The sequence below is a fragment of the Macrobrachium rosenbergii genome, chromosome 43 (genome assembly GCF_040412425.1).
Source record: "Macrobrachium rosenbergii isolate ZJJX-2024 chromosome 43, ASM4041242v1, whole genome shotgun sequence".
NCBI lineage: Eukaryota > Metazoa > Arthropoda > Malacostraca > Decapoda > Palaemonidae > Macrobrachium > Macrobrachium rosenbergii.
This window is the reverse complement of record NC_089783.1, coordinates 42,452,742-42,474,124: the sequence shown is the minus strand read 5'-3', so window position 1 is coordinate 42,474,124 and position 21,383 is coordinate 42,452,742. Positions and strand designations below refer to the sequence as shown.

The 21,383-nt window shown below is 36.8% G+C and overlaps 2 protein-coding genes across 5 annotated transcripts in view; one reads left to right on the top strand and one right to left on the bottom strand.

Moving 5' to 3' along the window:
- Positions 1 to 18,538, bottom strand: part of LOC136828815 (centrosomal protein of 135 kDa-like) — a 317,906-nt gene extending 299,368 nt beyond the window's left edge. The window contains exons 1-2 of the mRNA XM_067087050.1: positions 18,092 to 18,538; positions 10,817 to 10,917 (exon numbers count right to left, since the gene is read on the bottom strand). The gene's annotated coding sequence lies outside the window, so the exon portion shown is untranslated. The remainder of the gene's footprint in view (positions 1 to 10,816; positions 10,918 to 18,091) is intronic.
- Rh50 (Rhesus blood group-associated glycoprotein Rh50) overlaps positions 1 to 21,383 on the top strand; it is a 55,092-nt gene that overhangs the window by 25,568 nt on the left and 8,141 nt on the right. For all 4 annotated transcript variants that reach the window (XM_067087056.1, XM_067087054.1, XM_067087057.1 and 1 more), the window contains exons 2-3: positions 5,099 to 5,217; positions 20,643 to 20,826. In XM_067087056.1, the coding sequence (XP_066943157.1) occupies positions 5,099 to 5,217; positions 20,643 to 20,826 (303 nt within the window). The remainder of the gene's footprint in view (positions 1 to 5,098; positions 5,218 to 20,642; positions 20,827 to 21,383) is intronic.

The window sequence follows — 21,383 nt, the reverse complement described above, 5'->3', positions numbered from 1 at the left end:
ACCTTGCTTATTTACATTCTTGGGAGACGCAGAACGACGTCATCAGCCAGAATGAATACGCAGATTTGTTGTCTGCTCTAACAAGGATGACGCTGTGGAGAAGTGCAGAGTCATTGGATCTGCTTTCTCCCGAAATCTACGTCTTGAGAAAATTTTGAAGCGGTGAATCAGTTCCATCTTATCCATTAACCTCTCGTTGCCAGTATAATTTTGAGGTAATTTTGCGACGTGACTGAATGCTGAAGGTAGGATAGCGGGCTCTTGTGTATCTGTGAGAGAGAGAGAGAGAGAGAGAGAGAGAGAGAGAGAGAGAGAGAGAGTGGGGAGGGGGTTGCGTGAGGGGAACTAGGAGTGGATGGCAGTGGAGCGGTGTCAGTGATATTGTCGGACTAGCTGACTTCTTTATGGCAGAATACCTCGTTCTTCCCAATCGTTGCATGCATAAAATCATCATAATTCTTCGCACGAAAGGACACACAAGGCCTTAGTCAACTCGTGCGAGTTGTGTCACGTGCCACATATCCTAATGTCATCCTTCCCATTTTCCTCGGTCACTCACGACCTGTTTGTCCTTGGGGTACCCAACTGGGTTTTCTGTACAAAATACCATATTTTTGGAATTTATCTGTTGACATTTCAAGAGATAATATTTCTTGGTATTTAAAGATTACATATTCTTTCTTCGATTCATTGGGGATGTTTAATGTTTTGAGAGAAAGTGGACAAAATCAGGATAGCAGTAGCTGTGCTTCCTTCTATGGGACCATAGAATTCTTCTGCCGATTTATTTCTCCAGCCATTCTGCCATTAGTTTCAAGATGTGCACAGCATATCTTCAACTGTTGGTGTTGATATGCTCAGGATTGTATGAAAGCCCTCTACTCACTTCCATTGTGTATGTTCCTGAGACATACTTTTTCCCCTATTTCATCGGCAAAGCTGTGCGAATTTTTCTCTTGACCTTAATTTCACCCCTTCATTTTGTACTCATTTGTATTGTTATTTCAGGTTTTTTTATACTTCAGTTTGTGATGTTTCATGCGTTATTCATGGCGTTCTCCTAATTCTGTTATGCTCGTGTGTGCTGCGTGATTCACCATATGCAGTTCCTTTACTTTCTACTGTCATTAATATTAATTTTCGTTTCACCATCATCATCATCATCATCTAACAAGGTCTGGAGGGCACTGAGTACATGCGAAAACTCTCGAATGAAATTCCCTTCATGCCATTATATCACTTGTTATCCTTGTTACACTAAGATGATAAATTTCTGGCAAAAGTTGGTGATTTCTCCTTCTGTCAGCACGTCTCCGTGTTCTGGTAGCTGACGGTGAATTTTTCCTGAGATTTAAGGCTGTTTGGTTACTTTTGTCGCTCTCCAAACCACACGGAGACGTCCAGGTGTGGTTTTTTGTGTTTTTGAGTTCGGCGAGTTTAGTGTCCACCGAACACGGAGCAAACGTTGTCATTCAGCTGCCCAGTACAACGATAACAAATGCATTCTGTAAATCCTTCATTATGATTTCCCGGTTTGGCATTTGTCTCTGTAGGAAAAGTCAATGCGTTCCTCCTTGGTATTTATGCTGTCTCCTCTTGAAAATTGGTATGGAAAAAATTTTCTGAACAACGTCAGATTTACTGATTCAACCACAAGTCGATTTTAATTATAAACACACGATTCTTCCATCTACAGGTGGTACCTCAGCTCACTGATTTATTGGTTTATTCGTTAACCGGAAACGACAACAATTATTTATAACTATCAGTCTGCATTTTATTGTTTCCAATTCTTCTTGCCTCTCAGCTAGAGCTCACCAGTCAATGCTGTGATCATCCAAAAGTAAACTACACACGTTAGACTTTTCATGAGGATGAAGTGCGTGCACATTAAAATTGCATTTATTTTGCTCTTTGAATTTAGAATCGTATTTTTCAAAACTAATTGAATTGTGGGACTCCCTACAGCTTTCACCCGAGTGAAGGCTTGTAAGTTCATTAAATTTTAGAGGCCTATTGTGCAACTTCTGCACCGGACACGTTGCCACCATTTTGCAATACCATTGTCTGAGAGAGAGAGAGAGAGAGAGAGAGAGAGAGAGAGAGAGAGAGAGAGAGAGAGAGAGAGGGGGAGGTAAATTTCCTTACAATTAACCTATTCTTGGTTTATTTTATCTGCTTTTGATTAAAGAAACCATGTATAGTTTAACTGTAAGGATATTTTCCTCTCTCTCTCTATCTGCTTTTGATGTTCTCCCAATAAGGTGGCGTAACTTGAGAGAGAGAGAGAGAGAGAGAGAGAGAGAGAGAGAGAGAGAGAGAGAGAGGAAAATATCCTCACCGTTAACCTCTACTTGGTTTACTCCATCTGCCTTGATGGTTTACCAGGGTGTGGCCGTTGTAACAGTGACAGCTGCTGAGAGTCAAATAAGGGTTTAGACTCATGAGAGCTTAAGAGTACAAAGGACAACTAAGTAGATATAGCCACTGTTAGCTTATCCCTAGACAAAAGACACCACAAGTAGCCCAAGATAATAAGAAGATACGATTATTATTTACTGTTATTATGTTATGGCCATAAGAATATTACCAATCTTGCTTATGAATTTTTTTTTGTTAGTGGATTGTTTAGTTATTCTGTTTGATTTATGATTTAGGAAAATAGTATAAATGACATATGGACAGTGTCGATTGTTATATTTCGTAAGGATGATGCGTTAACAGTACCGATTATATCACAGAACGAAATAGCTTTCTTCGTTAATTATGACGTTGATACCTGAGAGTGCAGCAACCAGTTAGACTCATGAGGTTCTATAAATCGAGAACACAGACACACAAGTACATGGAAGACGTTGAAAGAGTACGAAGACAAAAGCTGAGGTGAAAACAACGAAAGGATCTTTGGGAACAAACGACTGTCTGCTATTTAGAACAGACGAAGAAACTGCGAAGGTGTTCATGTCGGGTGGACCCTAGATAGACAGGAATAGATGGGAATTCGAGGCCATGGGATGCCGGTCGTTACGTAACTAACTTTGACTATAAAGAATTCCTTCACGTCCTCCATGGGCAGATCAACTACTTGGGCAGCTCACCCTGATGAACACATGGGCACGAAATAATGTTCTATCAATAAATGTCTAATTCTGCCTATAATTATCTGCCCATAATTATTTCTGTAAGACGAAGAACGAAGATTATTTCATGATATCTGGGTTTGATCCATCCGGTTAATTAAGCTGGGATAAGTGACCAGCATTAAATTATCTTGAAGTCTCTGAATGTCGTCAGTCATGGAGCACCATTCACGACTAGAATATGGAGATCATGGAGCCTTTTTTATATATACGTATACTAGATAAAAAGTGAAGTATACTGAAAACCCTTGTGATAATTTGCTTAATGCGTTTTAAAACGGACGATCTGACCTGTTATGTTAAAGTTGGGGTTCTTCAGTGAAACGTTACGGATGCTACCAGTCGAATACATTCTCTAAGGATCCAGCCGGGAAAGCTGGTCTATGCCAAGGTGATATATTTAATAATAATAATTAAAAAAAAAATTTATGTAGTGGAGTTTGCGAGTGTTGTTACCTCTTGTTTTATTATATTTCAATATTTGGCCAGTGTGCTTTCTTTGATATTCGTTTTACTGTTTACCAGTCCGTTACTTCTGCGTATTCAAATAAACATTACCCCTCTTAAGTTTACATCATTATTCTGTCCTGTCCCCTACACACTCGCTATCGTCTCTGTGAATCACTCGCTGCCAGTTAACTACCAGGCTCCATTTTGCTCGATCTTATCGTATATCTCTCCCATTTGTCTAATGGCGTTCTCTCTTACCGTCCTCCTCTAAGCCTCGCTTACTCTGGTTCGAACCACATCCTCATGACCAAGGTCTAAGAATACATATTCTTTAGACCGTGCCCGTGACCTTTGGTTCATCGTTTGGTATCCTGTGACTGTAGCACCTCAGGAACAGATCGACCAGCGCTCATCAAAGAAGCCAGGAGAAAGTGACAAAAAATAAAATGAAAGGTATAGATTACTAGTGCTACTGCTCGTGAAGGAAAAGTAATAGAGAAGTACTGATTTAAGAGAGTTGAAGAAAACGGGTACTGAAAATCACTGCTAATAATAATGAAAAGACAAGAAAACTACTGCAGTTGTCCATAAAGGGCAAATTACAGAAAACTGCCGCTGTTGCCAGTGGTTGAGGTTACAGAACTTATTACTACTGCCCGTGTACCCATGGTACCCTCGTACACTTGAGTAGAAAATGATGTACTTGGTGTAACCCAATGACCTGGTGGTTAGTGGGTCGCATCTGGTTTAGAAAAAGATATGGGGCAAGCAACCTCGTCCTCAAGAGATTTTCTGGTGAAAACAACCGTAAATCTCTTCTAAGAAAAAAGTCGTATAGTGATTCTGTAGTGATGACCAGGTTGATACTGAAATCTCAGAAAGAATTACACACGTGTTGTTATGGTATTTCATAACCCTCTTCTTATTTATAAACCTTTTCTTACCCTTCTCAGTTCTGTTTCTTTATTTGTCCCTCGCATCATCCATCTTTTTTTGTGTTCTGGTTATTATTTTAGGTAATTTTTAAGACAAATCACAGTATAGTCAGAACAACAAATTAGAATTGTGAAAGTATCTCAAATCGGAATTCCTAAGTTTTTAGAGTTAATTTGAGGAATTGTTTTTCCTAATTTATATATATATATATATATATATATATATATATATATATATATATATATATATATATATATATATATAATATATGTATGTATGTATATAATATATATAATTGAAATGTTTAATGTATTTTAAAATGCATGGTAAGGCATTAGCTGATTTTAAGGACAACGGAGGTAAAGCTCTGGTAAATATTAGGCAAATCTTCTTCACTTTGCATAATATTATGTGGAAGTTTAGTAAGGAAAAGCATAGCCCTTTTGGTTGGTCTCATAATAATGATGATAATCATCATCTACTTCCAGCGCCTTCCTCTGTTTAATCATCATCATCATCAAGCTCCTCCCTTTCTTAACAAATTTTAACCATTTATTTGACTTTTTTGGCAGGTACCACCCCAATGCCGACGCTCGCCAAAATCCCCAAGGAGAAAATGCTTCCTCGTACGAGACTAAAATCGCCAAGTACAAGGACGACGATGAAAATGTCCATAAAGGCACCTATCCCAGTAAGTAAAGTCCTCCATTTATTTTATAAAAATTTGTCATGTGGACATTACTAGGCAGCTTTGACATTTATAAGTTGAGGAAAGGGCGGATTATCATGCTTTCAGTAGTGGTTCGATTTTCAGTTGATTTGCAAACTGATTTTCAGTTGATTTACAAACTGCTAAGTCAGATTTTACTTCTTGGTAGACTCCACTGCTGTTTTGTGTCAGTGTTAGTCGGTGGTTATTTGTTGTCATTGGTCAGTTTTGTGTCTTCTGTTTGTTGTTAAGCGCAAATATTTAATGTTGGTCATTTGCAGTTACCGGCAACTGGTTGTCATTGGTCATTTTTTGTTATCATTCATTTGCAGTCATTAGGAGTGACAAGTATTATGTGGGTTGGGGAAATGAAATGGTGAATCCTTGATGAACCTACCCTCCGTCTCTCTCTCTCTCTCTCTCTCTCTCTCTCTCTCTCTCTCTCTCTCTCTCTCTCTCTCTCTCTCTCTCTCTATATATATATATATATATATATATATATATATATATATATATATATATATATATATATATATATATATATATATATATATATATATATATATATTATGTGTGTGTGTATATTATATATATATATATATATATATATATATATATATGTGTGTGGTTATATATATATATATATAATATATATATATATGTGTGTGTGTGTGTGTGTGTGTGTGTGTGTGTATATATATATATATATATATATATATAAGATTAGACCGTTTTTTTCCTTGCAAGCGGTTATTTCTAGGGAAAAAGGAGCAATTGTGCGGTAAAAATATGAGAGCTGTATAGTGTGAAGCAGTATTAACATCCGTTGAATTGATCTTAGGTTCAGTATAAACCCACAGTGATAATTGTGTTGATAATAGATGGAGGAGATGGGGACTTTTTGTACGACTTTACAGAAATTAGAGTTGCAAGACAAAGCTGATGATCGTCACTAGTATTCGCTTTGTCTTTTTCAATTGAAGCTAAGATGCTAAAGTTTAATTAATACTGTAGATTAGTAATTTGAAATGCTAATCCTAAACAGTGGATATTTAAACATATAAACACTACAGTAGTAAGATAAGCATGCTAATGCTTTGCAGTATAAAGCTAAACATGTTAATAGTGCAGTAGCTGGCTACATTTACCATTATCGAAAATAGTATCAAATAATATCATCAACTATATTATGTCTGAAAAGTGCGGCTCTTTCCTCAAAGCACGAGATCTTGTTGCTGAAACATTTTCGACATCAATTTGCATAGTTTCGAATCTTTTTTTTTTCCACGTGCTGGCGTTACATTACTTTGTACTCGTCGCCAGTTTTCGTAAATATTCAGTTTTTGTCGTCGAGTGTTTTTCCAATTGGTTTCCATTTATCTATCAACTACTGTTATTCTCTCCCCGTGAGGCTTTATCATCATGTAATATATCATGTTATCATGTAATCACGCGGGATCTGCTCGTGTCTATTTCTGTCACATTTATCACCTGAAGTATTTTAAGGCTTCGCTTGGGGTCAGTATAAACACTGTGGCATTGCCTACGTGAAATGTGAATTTATAGATTTAGATTCTCCGAACGGTTTTGCGGAGAATAAGTCTAAAATGTCCACCGATTTTACGTGCCATAAAAAACGTTCTCTCTAGATAAAATCCTTTTTACTAACAGATTGCACAATAAAGCTTTTATTTGCATTTTTCTGCATGAACGGTTACCAATGGAAGCAGGTCTACTATAACAGAGTTACAACGGAATGAAGACATGCGAAAGAAGTGTCACTTTGCAGGCAGCTGCAATTGAAAAAGCACACGCTTCACCCAACATGGAACTTATATTGGCAAAAAGATAAAATAAATACAAAAGTATAATAGCGCACCTAAGTACCTGTGTCTAAATTTATGCTCGTAAAGTTAAACGAAATACTTTGGAAACAATTTTTTGACAGAGAGAGAGAGAGAGAGAGAGAGAGAGAGAGAGAGAGAGAGAGAGAGAGAGAGAGAGAGAGAGATCTCCGTTACTGTATTCGCTCATTAACTTGTCTAAAAGTTCATTGGGCAATTTATAACATAATATCTGCTGCCAAGTATCTGGCAATTGAAAATTTTACTTTTTGTTCATCCCTGTCCGTATTTAGGATCAAAACCTAGAAAACAAGTAATGTATTTTAGACAAAAACTATTTTTTTTCTTATACAGTTTAATAAATATGTGTTAAAAGTCGGCCTGCCAAATTATTAAGGAATCCTTTTTTTATAGAAATGTTGGAAGAAGTAATTTCCATCATGATGATTGAATCTTGACATGTGTCAGCTTGCCAACGAGTCCTCCACAATGATTGATGGATTCTGCAGTAAAGACGTTTTTAATAAAGGCCACTTCAAAACCGATTTGCAAGATGATTAATGTTCACATGTCCCTTGAGGACCTTATTAAAAAAAAAAAAAAAAAAAAAAACTCGCGTCCTCTTGAGCTCTGAGTAATGATGTTCTTTCGGATGCTTCCTGATTGAAACAACGCTCTGTCTGTTTGTCGGGAAAATTCTGGTAGAAATGGTGTATTTATTTTATGAAGGATGTTAGGTCACATTATCTCCCCCCCCCTTGGGGGATAGTGCCGTCTGCACTGTAGGCACTACTTTGCAGCATCCCTTCGGCCCCTAGCTGCATACCCGTTCATTCCTATTACTGTACCTCCATTCATATTCTCTTTCTTCCATCTTGCTAGCCACCCTCTCCTGACAATTGGTTCACAGTGCAACTGTGAGGTCTACCTCCTGTTACACCTTTCAAACCTTTCTACGTTCAGTTTCCGTTTCAACGTTGAATGACCCGATCATAGGTCCCAGCGTTGGGCCTTTGGCCTAAATTCTATTTCCATATATTACATTTCATTCACATCATTTTCCTATTGCCTACAGAATGTTTCTCACAACCAGACGAGTAATATGTGTAATTAAATTCAAGTTTTATATAAAAAAAAAATACGCAGAATTACATGATAGACGGGAATTGGTTGTAACAAAACTCCCCCCCCCTTTTTTTTTTTAGTTAAGTACGGAGGAAAGCACGAAAATCGATAAAAAAAAAAAGCAGAAGCAAAAAGAGAATTCCAAAATTTGGATTTTATCCAGATCGACGGAAATGAATAAGAATATCAAGAAACGAACGCAAGGTTTTGTCTTTCTCTTTGTTATACTGGTTGAAAGTGTCGTGCTTTTGTGCCTGGACCTTTAATGATTGTTTATTTATGGATTCTTTAGTCTGTTTTCACACAATGTTTATCCTTCCTTTGAAGCATGGTTTTACAAGTTAATTACTTATTGTATAATAATAATAATAATAATAATAATAATAATAATAATAATAATAATAATAATAATAATAATAATCCCACAACAGCACTACAACAGAAATATATTTCAATAACAGTAATAATAATATAATAATAATAATAATAATGAGTAATAAAAATCCACAATTATATAGTAAATATATTGCTATAGTAATATATTTACTATATAATTGTGGATTTTTATTACTCAGATTGTTTTTCACGAAATTGTGAATCTATTAGCAATAATAATAATAATAATAATAATAATAATAATAATAATAATAATAATAATAATAATAATAATAATGTAAGAAGTCGAGCTTTTCTTTCACATTTAGTCATGAACTACAAAAGTAGTTTTTAAAAATCACTCAATATATCAGAACGTTTCTTATTTCTGTCTTCGTACAAGAGCAGAAAATAATTGAAGCGCAGATCCCAATCCTTCACCGAACCTTGGGAATTCCTCGTGGAGTGTTTGGATACTGTGGGAGGTCAATGTCAATTTAGTACCCTCCTTGAAACGACCCTATCGCCCCCACGACCGTCACGCTACCCGACTCGAGTGCCACTTGAGGGCCGAGCCTCGGCTTTAACAAGTAAAGGTCAGAATTATGCCGAAGGACCCCTGGAATCTGTTTATTGCAGGATAAAGGATTCGTCTTCGCGAATTTGTGACGACAGATAGCGGAGGGTCACTGGGCACTTAGGTCGTTATCATTGTCTAACATCCTCTGTGTCATTTTGATGTTTAAAAGGCTGGTCTGTCGCCTCGGGGTTGAATCTTGTCCTTGCTGCTTTCCTTCCTTGCATTTTCTTTATATTTTCTCATGAGTCTTCTTTACTCCTTCCTTTTCAGTTTTTTTTTTATGGGCGTAAGCTAGAAAAAGACATTAGGTTGTCTTGATAGTTACAGATCAGTATCTACCTTTGAAACTTAAAAAACAAAAAAACAAAAAAAATTGGATAACAAATATAGCGTCTGAATATATTTGTTCTCCAGTTCGTGGTTTCTTCACATTAGGTTGTCCTTCCCCTGGGCCTGTGCTCTTATAAAACATCTTCCCAACCATTATGCTGACGAACAAAGTTCAGTGAGAACATTACGAGGCGTTAGAAGTAAGGATATGATTGCTACTCTTTTTGCATATTTATCTTTTGACGCACTGCAAAAGATTTAGGTGCAAATGAAAATGTGCACTGACAGAAAACCGTAGTAGTAGACTGTAGGCTTTCTTCCCAGTGCGAAATAGGAGCACACGTTATGTAACTGAAAGTTAAGGGATTAACCTGGTCGACTTCCACACACACACACACACACACACACACACACACACACACACACACACACACATATATATATACACATATATATATGTGTGTGTGTATATATATGTATATATAAACATTTGTGTGATATTATGGTACATATAGTCGGGTGTTAGCATTAGCCATATAACTTTGGATGAATATCGAATTACTTCAGTCTTTTTATCATCTGATAAGAATATCTCTGCAGGTGTTAATAAAGTAACTTCAACTGAGCGTCTTATGAACCATTTGCTTCTCCGCGAATGAAGTTAAAAAAAAAAAGATTATTAGCAGTTCCAAAAATGAACCGAAACTAATTAAATTATATTTATTCACACAGCATACAAACGCGTTACGTTCACGGAAGTTTCTCGTAACGTTCGTCAGTCATGCGGTCAGAAATCCGTTTTTGACTCAGTTATGGCTTTTTATCAATTGGCATTCGTTATCTCTATAGGTTTGATAGGCATGCGGGCTCTCCATAGCTATTGGCCACCCGCACTGCACAGAAAACCTATAACGTTTAATGATTTGGATTCACATCCTGTGGCTCATCCGTAATGTGAAAATTTTTATCAGTAATTGTTCTGCTTCATAAATAAAATATGAGAGATGACGTCTGAACTACCTCAGATACACCAATATATATTGAGTATCATCTGTAGCGGTTTATCAAAATTCTTTCTTTAGTATCTTAGGCGGTATTCCGATTGGACTATGTAAAACAACTTTTTTTTCTTTTTTTTAGGAAGGTCCAAAAATTGCCTCATTTTCCAATTCGTTGTTAGGACTTCCCTTATCACGTGACAGTTACTTTGCTATTCCCATTCCTTAAATATTGATCTTCACGTTCACTGTTATGAAGATTATGTAAAGCAAATCATAACAAATAGTAAAAAAAAGTACAAAAGGTAAACAGGAAGATGAACAAATACCTGGGGTTCGAATAGAGTTTGTCTCGTACGCGTTGAGAAGGGCAGCATGAATGCAGGCTGTGGCTTTTTCACTCTGCTCCTCTGCTTGGTACATCCATTTCCTGTTCCAGAAAAAAAAAAAAAAATTATAATCTTGTATTGCGTGTATGCAGCTATATTTTCGTGTTTGCCGTAAATTAGGCTAACAATGAAGTCATGAAAATGCTGAAAGCAATTTACGCCGTAAAATTACATTTTAACTGACAAATGCAGTTTACATCCAGAGGTACTGATACCGACAAAAACAAATCGGTTTTAAGTTAAGAATTTTTAAATTGTCCCAAAGGCTCCTAAAAGAAATAATTCTAGAGATGATATACATGGCAGGTCATGCGTGAAGTGCAGAGAATAAACTTTTGCTGTGATTCGTATAAATTCATTTTTTTTTTTCAAGAGGCGGCTCTGTCGCTTCTGTCGTGGTTGAAATACAGTTTCCCTTTTTCGTCATGACTGGGCTGGGCATTTTTAGGATGGCCGTCCCATCGGCCTTGGGCCAAAAAATTCATGAAATAGTGAACTGAAGCCCAAACAATCCTCATTTTGTATCGAGACATAAAAAGCCACTGTACTATATTGAGAAATTTGATAGAACATGAAATCGAAGCAAAATAAAAACGTGTATTTTGTCATGATGAAATGCCCCCACCCTCCACCAAAAAAAAAAAAAAAAAAAAAAAGAACTAGCACAACGAGACATAATTCTACCTTGGCACTGAACCCATAAAAGATTGGTATTTTTAAGGTGTTACCAAACGTAGTCTCCCGCGCATAAACCCCTCGCCCAGGAGAGCATTGCAATGACAGTCATCATACAGTTTGAGATGTAAGGTCGCCTATATTGCGTTTTTGTTGCCGGGAGGTCTCCATAGCATAGGTTTGAATGCGGAATTAAGTCTTACGTGTTGATTGTCATTCAGGGCCGTACTGTTTTGTTGTGTAGTGGGAGAGGGAGAGATGAAACGACGTATTTCTTAATTTCACAAACTTCGCGCTTTTCAGTTGAAGCAGCTCATCTTTAATTTATCTTCTGATAATGTTTTTCTTCGTTTTCTAATACCAAACTAGTATTATTATTCACACGAACTTAGACTGAAGCGGAGTAAACAGGGAAAAAGGGGTAACAGAGAGATTTAAAATAGAATCCCATTCTGTATAGTTGTATCTGTAGGAGGGAAGAGGGTTGATGGTTAGGAGTTCGGCACATAATATATTTATTATATCTAGCTCCATATGCCAAAATGTCGATATGGACAAAAGGTTCAGGATCCTCCTGATTTTAGAAAGCAACAGTTATGTGCAGGAAGTAATGGATGTCTGAAATGATTGTTACCACCGATCAGTCAGCCAAGGAATGTAACATTCCCGGAAGAACATGAGGTGAAAAATGTGAGGCATGTCTCTGAACAATTTTGATGTGAATGGTCACAGAAAAAGTCCAGAAGTTAAAAAGTTCTGAAAATACAAGAGAAACAAAATTATTAGATATTTCAGTACGTTGCCATGCCTCTTCCATACGCATAGAAACTTGGAAATGTGCAGCGTGTAGACCAAGTGTTTATGGACATAGCCATATCTACAAGTGAGGCCCTCGAGAAGATAAATTATCAGAAGTCAAGTGCCAAGCACTTTATATTGTTTATTGGTGTATCTTGAGGGTGCAAAAAGACAAGTTAATAAACAAGAAAGTTTACAGTACTCGACTTACGACTGATTTTTCCATGCTAGCATTTGCTTTCATATTGTGACTGCTCGTCATTTTTATACACACATACATACAATATGGAGCTCGTGTGTGTACGCATATCTGTTTGGATCTACACAAATACAATCCTCTTGTAGATGTCTTAGAAAACTAAAAGGAAACCGGTCCGGGCCCAGCCGATTGTAGCATTTTTTCTTGTATCTCCTTCTCTCATTTTACACACATACAGTATATATATATATATATATATATATATATATATATATATATATATATATATATATATATATATATATATATATATATATATATGTGTGTATACATACAGTACATGTATATATTTATAATCTGTACTAGTGACTAAACTGCGTTGTGTCACGTATGAATCTGGTTGGTGTCAGAGATACGCACGAAAAGAGAAACAAACTTTTAATCTCATTTTTTTATCGTTTTTTACCTCTTGACTTTTCATAATGGATTCTCTATCGAAAATATAAACATCATATAGGCCTATGCCAGTCACCCTCATTAGAGCGACGCGCATGGTTAATATACTAGAACAAAGAAGCTTATTCAAGTTTGCCCCTGACGATGAAGTGGTCACCATGGATAAGAAGGTGGTGTGATAAACCAGCCCCAGTACGTCCTTTTTGTCGAGGACCATCGAGCCTGAGTTGGTAGTTCCTGATCTGCTGGGTGCTTGGAATCTGATCGGTTAGGTTTATTTCACATAGTGAGATGCTGTTATAGAAAGTTTCCTTAGGGTTATCATCAAAAGGCACATATACCAAGCCACACCCCAGAGATGAATGGTGAATAAAGGACAATGAATAAGCATACCCGCCTGCTGTTTACATGTAGCGGGCTAGCGGTATTCATCTTAATAATGAGGGAAGGATAATTCAAACATGATGTGGGTACCGGAGTATATTTGGCTTTTACAGCGGAATTCTTCAGTACAGGATACCTGAAACATCTTGACTAACTTCTGGGACTTCACAATTCGCGGTTGCCCGTCGTGGTCCGCCGCTACAGCATACCAGGCTCAGAGGGTCGGCGTCCAGATATATTCGTTGTTGACTGTCAGTCTTAAGTTAGTCTGATTGTCTGAGCATCTCTTGTTTGTCGTCCTCCTTGTTATATAGGTTTCATGTTCCGATGTCTGGGTCTTGATGAAGGCGTGTCCTTTTCCTTGAGGGTATTTCACTGGTTACCGTCGTTTCGATTCAACCAGTTATTTGAAATTTGAAAGTCGGCGGTATTGTTATTCATTGTCCTCTATTCACCAAGTATCTTTTGATGGTGCAACTTAGCTAACAGCATCAACTTACTTAGAATAAACCTAACACGATTAGAGTCCATGTACACTGCTCATCAGGAACTGTTAACCCTAGGTCTACGGTCCTCGACATTAATGATTGCACTTGGCTGGTATATCGCACCACCTCATCTGTGGGTGTCCATTTCATCGCAGGGGCAAACTCTGATACTTGTTCATTACATTAGCCATGCACTTTGTGAAGCTCTTATGATAGTCATTGCATAGACCTGCAATATTAATTCGATTTTTTTCATCTAAAAATTTTAAAACAAAAAGAGGATAAACAATTTGATAGCAAATATTTTAAACTAAAGCCAATCTAATGAAAACATTCATCAGATATTATGGTGTCTGATGTTGAAGTAAATTGATGATATTCTAGCTCTCTCGTGCCTTCTGGAAACACTTTACTAATGTAAAGGACGTACAATCACTATGTGAAATATTTTTAGTGAGTATTTTAAGCTCATCATAGAGTACCTTGTCATGATTCTCATATATATCATTCATGTTGCACACACGCACATTTTATAAACTAGGTTAAAATGGAAAATGATTGAGTGTTCTGTCAGAGTAGAGTGAATACCATTTGGTTTATTTTAGACATTGTACCCCAAGCAGTCGAGGCTCCACGTCGTCTCTTCTCCTTTTAAAATTGAATAAAACACTCATGCAGTTTAGGGTTAACTGGATCACTACGCCAGATATTTGTTCTCTTTCAGGAACATCTGCTATCAGACAAACACACACACACACACACACACACACACATATATATATATACATATATATATATATATATATATATATATATATATATATATATATATATATATATATACAGCAGTTACTTGGTGTTTTTTTCGAAATGTTTACGTACAAAATCATGTGACAGACATAGATTTGGCTGACACATTAAACAGTACGTAGGCCTACTGTGGTATGCGTGAGTCACTGTACAGATGACTCACGCCTATACCTGCACAGTTTACTGGCCTCTTCGTCTCGTCTTGAAAAAAATAAAAGAACGGAGCAGAGCGGAATGGGATGCACAGACAAAACCGAATTAGGAGACAAATAATTAGTACCATTAGACTTAAGCATCAGCTTTCTCTTGTTGCCTTCCTCGTCATTTAGTGGACGGATCTCTTTTGCTTCCTAACAGGTGTGGTCTCTGCAAGTCGTCAGGCCGTTCTCAGGGCAGCCACTTTCCCCATTCCTTTTCTCTCTATTTCGTATTCCAAGCGGACCACTTTTCTTAACCTCCACTTAGTTATATTAAGACTCCACACAGATCGATGGCTTCTGTACTTCTTGCCCAATTCTAGATAGTGTGTTGACAGAATTGATTGCATTACTTTAATTTATGCAGTTGTCTGTTTTTATTAATTTCTTAGATTGTTACGAAACAAGATAAATTTCTCCACAGTTTGTGCAAATACAGGCGTGATGGTATTACCTGTGCACACGTACTATATTTATGTTTAAATGCATGCACATGTGGCTTGCATTGTCACGCACAGACACTAGAGTTGAGTCAGGTCATGTTCGAAATACACTATTATTCTTATGGAACAAACCGAAAAGGCTATTGATTTGCCCAGCAATCTTCCATCTAACAGAATTTATAAAATACGAAGTACTAAAAAAACGTCAACACATTTGTTAAATAAACAGTAACATTTTAGACTTTTGCCAAAATGCTTGCATTCGTATATGACAGCAGACTGCTTTTGCAGACATCCGCTTGTAAGGCCTAACTTAGTGTTTATTGCCATGTGTATATTTATTTCGTTTTCATGTTAAAGACTCTCTTGAACAGACTTAGAACTGTATTTCAAGTCAAAACTGTTCATCATTAAACCAACAAAAGCAAAAGCGAATGGTGAATATTTGTGCAAGACTGCTCTACGTAAATTAATAATTCATAACCATTCATCAGCTACATAATTGTATGAAGTGCTAATTATAAATGCATTGCTCCCTCTGAAAGACTACTATCCCTGACTTTTCATTTCATTAAGTGACGAATTTCTGAACCTTGAATTCTTTCATTATCGTCTTATTTCGGATCTTGATTTCTCCTTAGGAATTCCTACGCTTGCAGGAATAACGTGCCAAGACTAACTAGCACAGAGCTCTCAGTGTGCATCAGGAAGTCAAATGTGACGGCGGTGAATACAGATGACAGCAAATGTAGTATTATGTATTCACTCCCGTGACATTTGTGATGTCTCCATGTTCTTGGATGTATCTCTGTGCCATTTTTGCCTTGTATTTTTGCGGACAGGGAAGAAATTATCCCCGTTTTTAGTTATTTAGACAAAAATATCTTGTATATGTACAACATAGTCTCTCATCGGAGACTAGTACTTTGCCAGCTTTTATAACGATTTTGCATCGTTAACCCTAGGCATAAACCTTCCCTTTTATCCGTACTCGAATGAGGCACACAACGCCCGGTAGACCACAAACCTCGATGTGGTGGAAATAGATTCGCTTCAGATTTGCAGGGAAATTAAATAAACAGTACTGTTGAGGTGGATATGTTATGTGGACACTAATGAGAACTTGAAAGATAAGTTAGATTCTGCCAGTCAGCGGGACAGAAATTAAATGTAACACTAGTTTTTCACAGTTGAAAAGTGTGGCCCGTGATTGCACGTTTATGTAACAATTTTCCTGATAACGGAGGTGTGAAATATGTTGATATTCGTGAACTCTCCTGAGATTTATGTTTCATGCTTGATTATTTACAAGCATACATATAGTTCTAAACTAAACATGACCGTTGTAACTGTTAACGCCACCCCGAGCTTCAGTAGCCTGCCGTGCTTAATTATCACTATAACAGCACTTTAGTCTAGTAGAACTGTTTTTAAATATCCATTTGTCTCCAAAATAAATATATTGTCCGTAATCAACATTATCTCTTTTTCATCTCGTTTCGATCCAGTCTCCCACACGCACAACTGTTGCCATCAAGCGTCACTGATGTAAGTTTAAAAAATATTTTAACGCAAATAATTTCCAGGCCAGCTTACCGCCAAGAATGTTTAAATGACAAGCTAGAAATAACATCACCTTGACAGAGGAATCACATTCAACTAAGATACTGCATTTTACTTAGCATGTTTAGCTACTTTAGCATTTTCTTGAACATTTTTCAACGAAAGTTTTGAAAACTCGTTTAGCAAAATATAATTTTTCCCGCCATGCTCAGCGTCTTGTAAACAAACCGACTATAGAAAACGCTAGCAAGTGATTGCACACTATTCTAAGGCTTTGGAACAACACTACGGAGAATTGCTAAATAAAGTTTGCCTTAAGTAAGGAATTTTGACTTATTTGGAATCAGTTGTTTTTGAAAGGCCAATAATATTAAAAATGCCCGCCGAATCAATACAAATAAGACTAACGTTTTGCTTGGCCATGATCCTTTTCCTTGTTGTTACCATTCTTAGATTTTTGCTTTTTCCCTTCAAATGATGATTCGATAACTTTTTCCATAGGGGGATTATTGTTGTATATTCGAAATTAAGTTCTTAGAATAAGGTTTAAATGATATAGCATCTTACCAAATGAGTAGTTGGAGGGCATAGGTGTATAGACTAGGCTACCAAACGTAACTTTCTTGCTATCACTAGTTTTGAGACATATCGTTTGGCGAAAACATAAACTAAACCAGATGTTACACATACGAAAAATTTAACAATTTACTTTGACTCGAATAATAGAAGCATGACGCCTCGGAATTTCGTTGAGAAACCATGTTCCATAAAATGCATTAAAAAAATCCGATGGTGCTATTACATGTCTAAAACTGAAAAACTTAGGGCATAGACTGTATCCTACAGGCCTACCTACTGCAGAGAACTCGTAATGACTGACAAAATACCGCAGGTATCCTTATGCATCACAGTGTCATGTTAAAAGACATCTGTTGCCACAACCAGTAACCTGTAGGCCTATGTGCCTATTTGCTCCTAAGCATTTTGAATTACGAGTAAAATCTTTTGTACTTTATACAATTTTGCATATACATACATTAGATTAGTGATGTTTTGATTTAAGAATTGAGATCGCCACTGCACTTTTGCCACAATAAGCTTAAAATATAAGACATGTTAACAGAGGTGTATCTACTGCTGATGAGACATATCTTACTAGCACAAAAATTATGGGTAAATAAGATTCAGTATGCTTTGCTTACCTGTGAAACGTCATTCCATTTTCTCTTGAGGAATTCCCGTGCCCATTTTTGCAACTGTAAGCTGCACAACGTACGATTATGAAGGTAATGAACGATAAAAATACTGTTGGACACACTAGCACCTATTCAGTTTCCGCGGTTCCCCTCATTTAAAGTTGGCTGCAAGCAGCGCCGCCCTGGTGGCGGTTTACCAAACTACGTAGTACTAATATAATGGTAACATCTCCAGTTCTTACTGACCCTCTATAGTTTCTCCTCATAAGGTTATTTTTTATATATACATAAAACACTGAAATCTTGACTGTTGTCGTGTAGACATCTCCCATTTCCCACGCCCACACGACTATCCCATTCTCCACACCGAACGTCGCGCACCTCTCACACTTTGTCGCACTTCTGTTCCATATCCGCCGTGATGTTTGTATTGTCCAAGTGCATCATGTTTTCAGTTCATTTTGCCTGTCTGTTAGCTTGAAGAATTCATTACCGTTGAGTGAGGATCTAAATCTAGATACTATATTTCCTGCTTCCTCTCTTTCAATCTTACTTTCCAGCACCTGTAAATGTTGCTCCTTAGTGTAACTGTGGGTGTTTCTCCCAGTCCTTTGCATTTTTGAACTCAGTTTCTTTTATTTCATGGACCTCTTTAACTTTCTGCCTAAGTGCTGAATGGATGGTGCCCCATTGCTCGGCTTGACATTCTAAATGTCAGAAATCAGTCTGTCAAGTCTAGATACGGTGCTCCAGGATAATTGTTTTATAGGGAGGACCGTGGTCAGCTGGACTCTTGTTTCTCTGGGAAATTGGTCAATTGATAAGATAACTTTGCTTCAGTATTTTAACCCGTCTGCTTATGCAGCCATATACTGTACTTGCTGCACACCCACTCACCTGTTTCACCAATGCCTTGTCTTGCTGAAGCTTACACACACCCACGTCTTTCCAGCTACCGATTATGTACGTAATCGAAACTTACAACTGACAGATTTATTTAGAAAAAATATGAAATTTTATAATGCATTTAATTTAAGCATTTTATTTCAAAAGGAGCAAAAAGCCCCGTTTCTGGGACCCCCACTAAAATAAACACATACGCAGATGGTCAGCAGCCTTTTGTTCCTACGAAATAACTCCGTTCGCTTAATACGGAATCTGATATATAATGGACTTCACAGCAAGGGGGCGAGATGGGGGTAACGTATTACACCTTTATATCGAAGAAGTACTTTGCGCGGGTGTGTGTGTGCTTAACACGTACAGTCAAATGTAAACTTTAAGTGTCCTCACGATAAGGATTAGACTTCAAGCGTACTATGGAATCGCCTGTTGTTTATTTAACAAACCATAACAGAAGCATCGAACTGTATTCCGGGGGAGTGCCAGAGCCTTTATGGAATACCAATGAATATGACCCTTGGTGAAGTTTGCGCATTAAATTGAAAATGGTTATCGTTCATGAACAGATATTCTACTCCCATATTCTAGTCCCATAAGATAACTTGTGTCCAATGACTGTCAGTCTGGGTTACAAATGGAAATTAAAGAAGGAAAAATATTCATATTATTATTAATAATAATATTGGAAAAGTTAAGTTGGAATATCTTTAGCGTTATTTGTGACCTTTTTGTTAAAGAAAAGTACGAGTTTTTGTTCTTACTGATGATTGCTCATAGACTCACCAGACGTCAATGAGAGTCGTTTTCTCTATTTTGTTTTTAATATGAATACTTTTGGAAATCCTTTTTCCTTCATAATTCCTGCTAAATGCTGCTACATCTTCCTTGGCCAAGGCCAAGTGTAATACATTTACCAGTTATAGACCGTACTTCTTATCTTTCATTTCTTTCGAAAGGAAGATTTATATATATATATATATATATATATATATATATATATATATATATATATATATATATATATATATATATATACACACACACACACACACACACACACAGAGAGAGAGGACACAACACGACACGGCAATGTAATTACTCCCCTGCTCTGTGCTTTGAAATGATCTTGCAGCCCCATTTTATCCTGACTCATAACAGTCATCCTCCAAGATGCAGATATACTGTATTGCTTCTTTCGTTCCCCCTCCCCATTTCTGTTTTATTTTGGCCTGATGTTGATAAATACAATTATTATTATTATTATTATTATTATTATTATTATTATTATTATTATTATTATTATTATTATTATTATTCATAAGGTAAACCCCTATTCATATGGAACAAGCTTTCAGGGGCCATTGAGTTGATATTCAAGCTTCCAATGAATATGGTGTTCAATTGAAAGAAGTTACAGAAAGTAACAGGAAATACAGAAAGAAGAGATCGATTATGAGAAAAGAGAGAAAAAAGACAAATTAATAGGTAAATAAATAAAATTATAAATAAATGTGTAAAGTACAGGGTGAGTGAAGTATACTGGTAACTTGTGTGCGTAGATTAATTAACACTTATTTTATATATCTATTGTATATATATCCGTAAAGGATAGCCACAAAAGTGACTCTCAACACCCATTTCATTCTACCTTCAGTGTTCCAAGATGTGCACGTCATGATCTTCGTCGGTTTCGGGTTCCTGATGACCTTCCTGAAGAAGTACGGCTTCAGCTCCGTCGGGCTGACCTTCCTCATCGCCTCTATGTGCCTTCAGTGGGCGATCATCGTCAACGGCTTCTTCCACATGCATTATGGTACCATCATAGTGGATCTAGGCTCGTGAGTACCGAAAAGTACTTTCTTTTTATCGTATTTGTGTCAGATGGTCCAGTCTTTAGAAATTCCTGAACAAATATTTGCGAGGTTAGGTCATCATGCTTGATGCCTCGTGATATTTGGTTTACTAAGTTTTACTTATGTCAGTTATGTTGACTTTTCTTTATGACAGTTGAACAGGATATTGGTTTTATGACATAGGCCTAATACCATGTGACTTTTGATTTGTGAAGTTCATGGCCAATAATTGTAATACCAAGTGGCTTTTTTATATTAATTAAACATTAACCTGATGCCGTGTGATTGTTTAGATTGAGATTATGGCGTTAGGTACGAAACCGAAGGACTTGAGAGTTTGAGGTAATGACTGTGGTTACAAGATAAGATAATTTGATCAATTGAACTATGACGCTAGAATCAATACGAAGTCTTTTGATTAATTGGTATGCATGATCCCAAATGACTTAATACGTTAACCTTACGACAGGCCTGCTACTACCTGATTTCACAGCAACGACTTAAGTAAAATGGTAGTTGAATAGAAAGAATCGTATATTTAA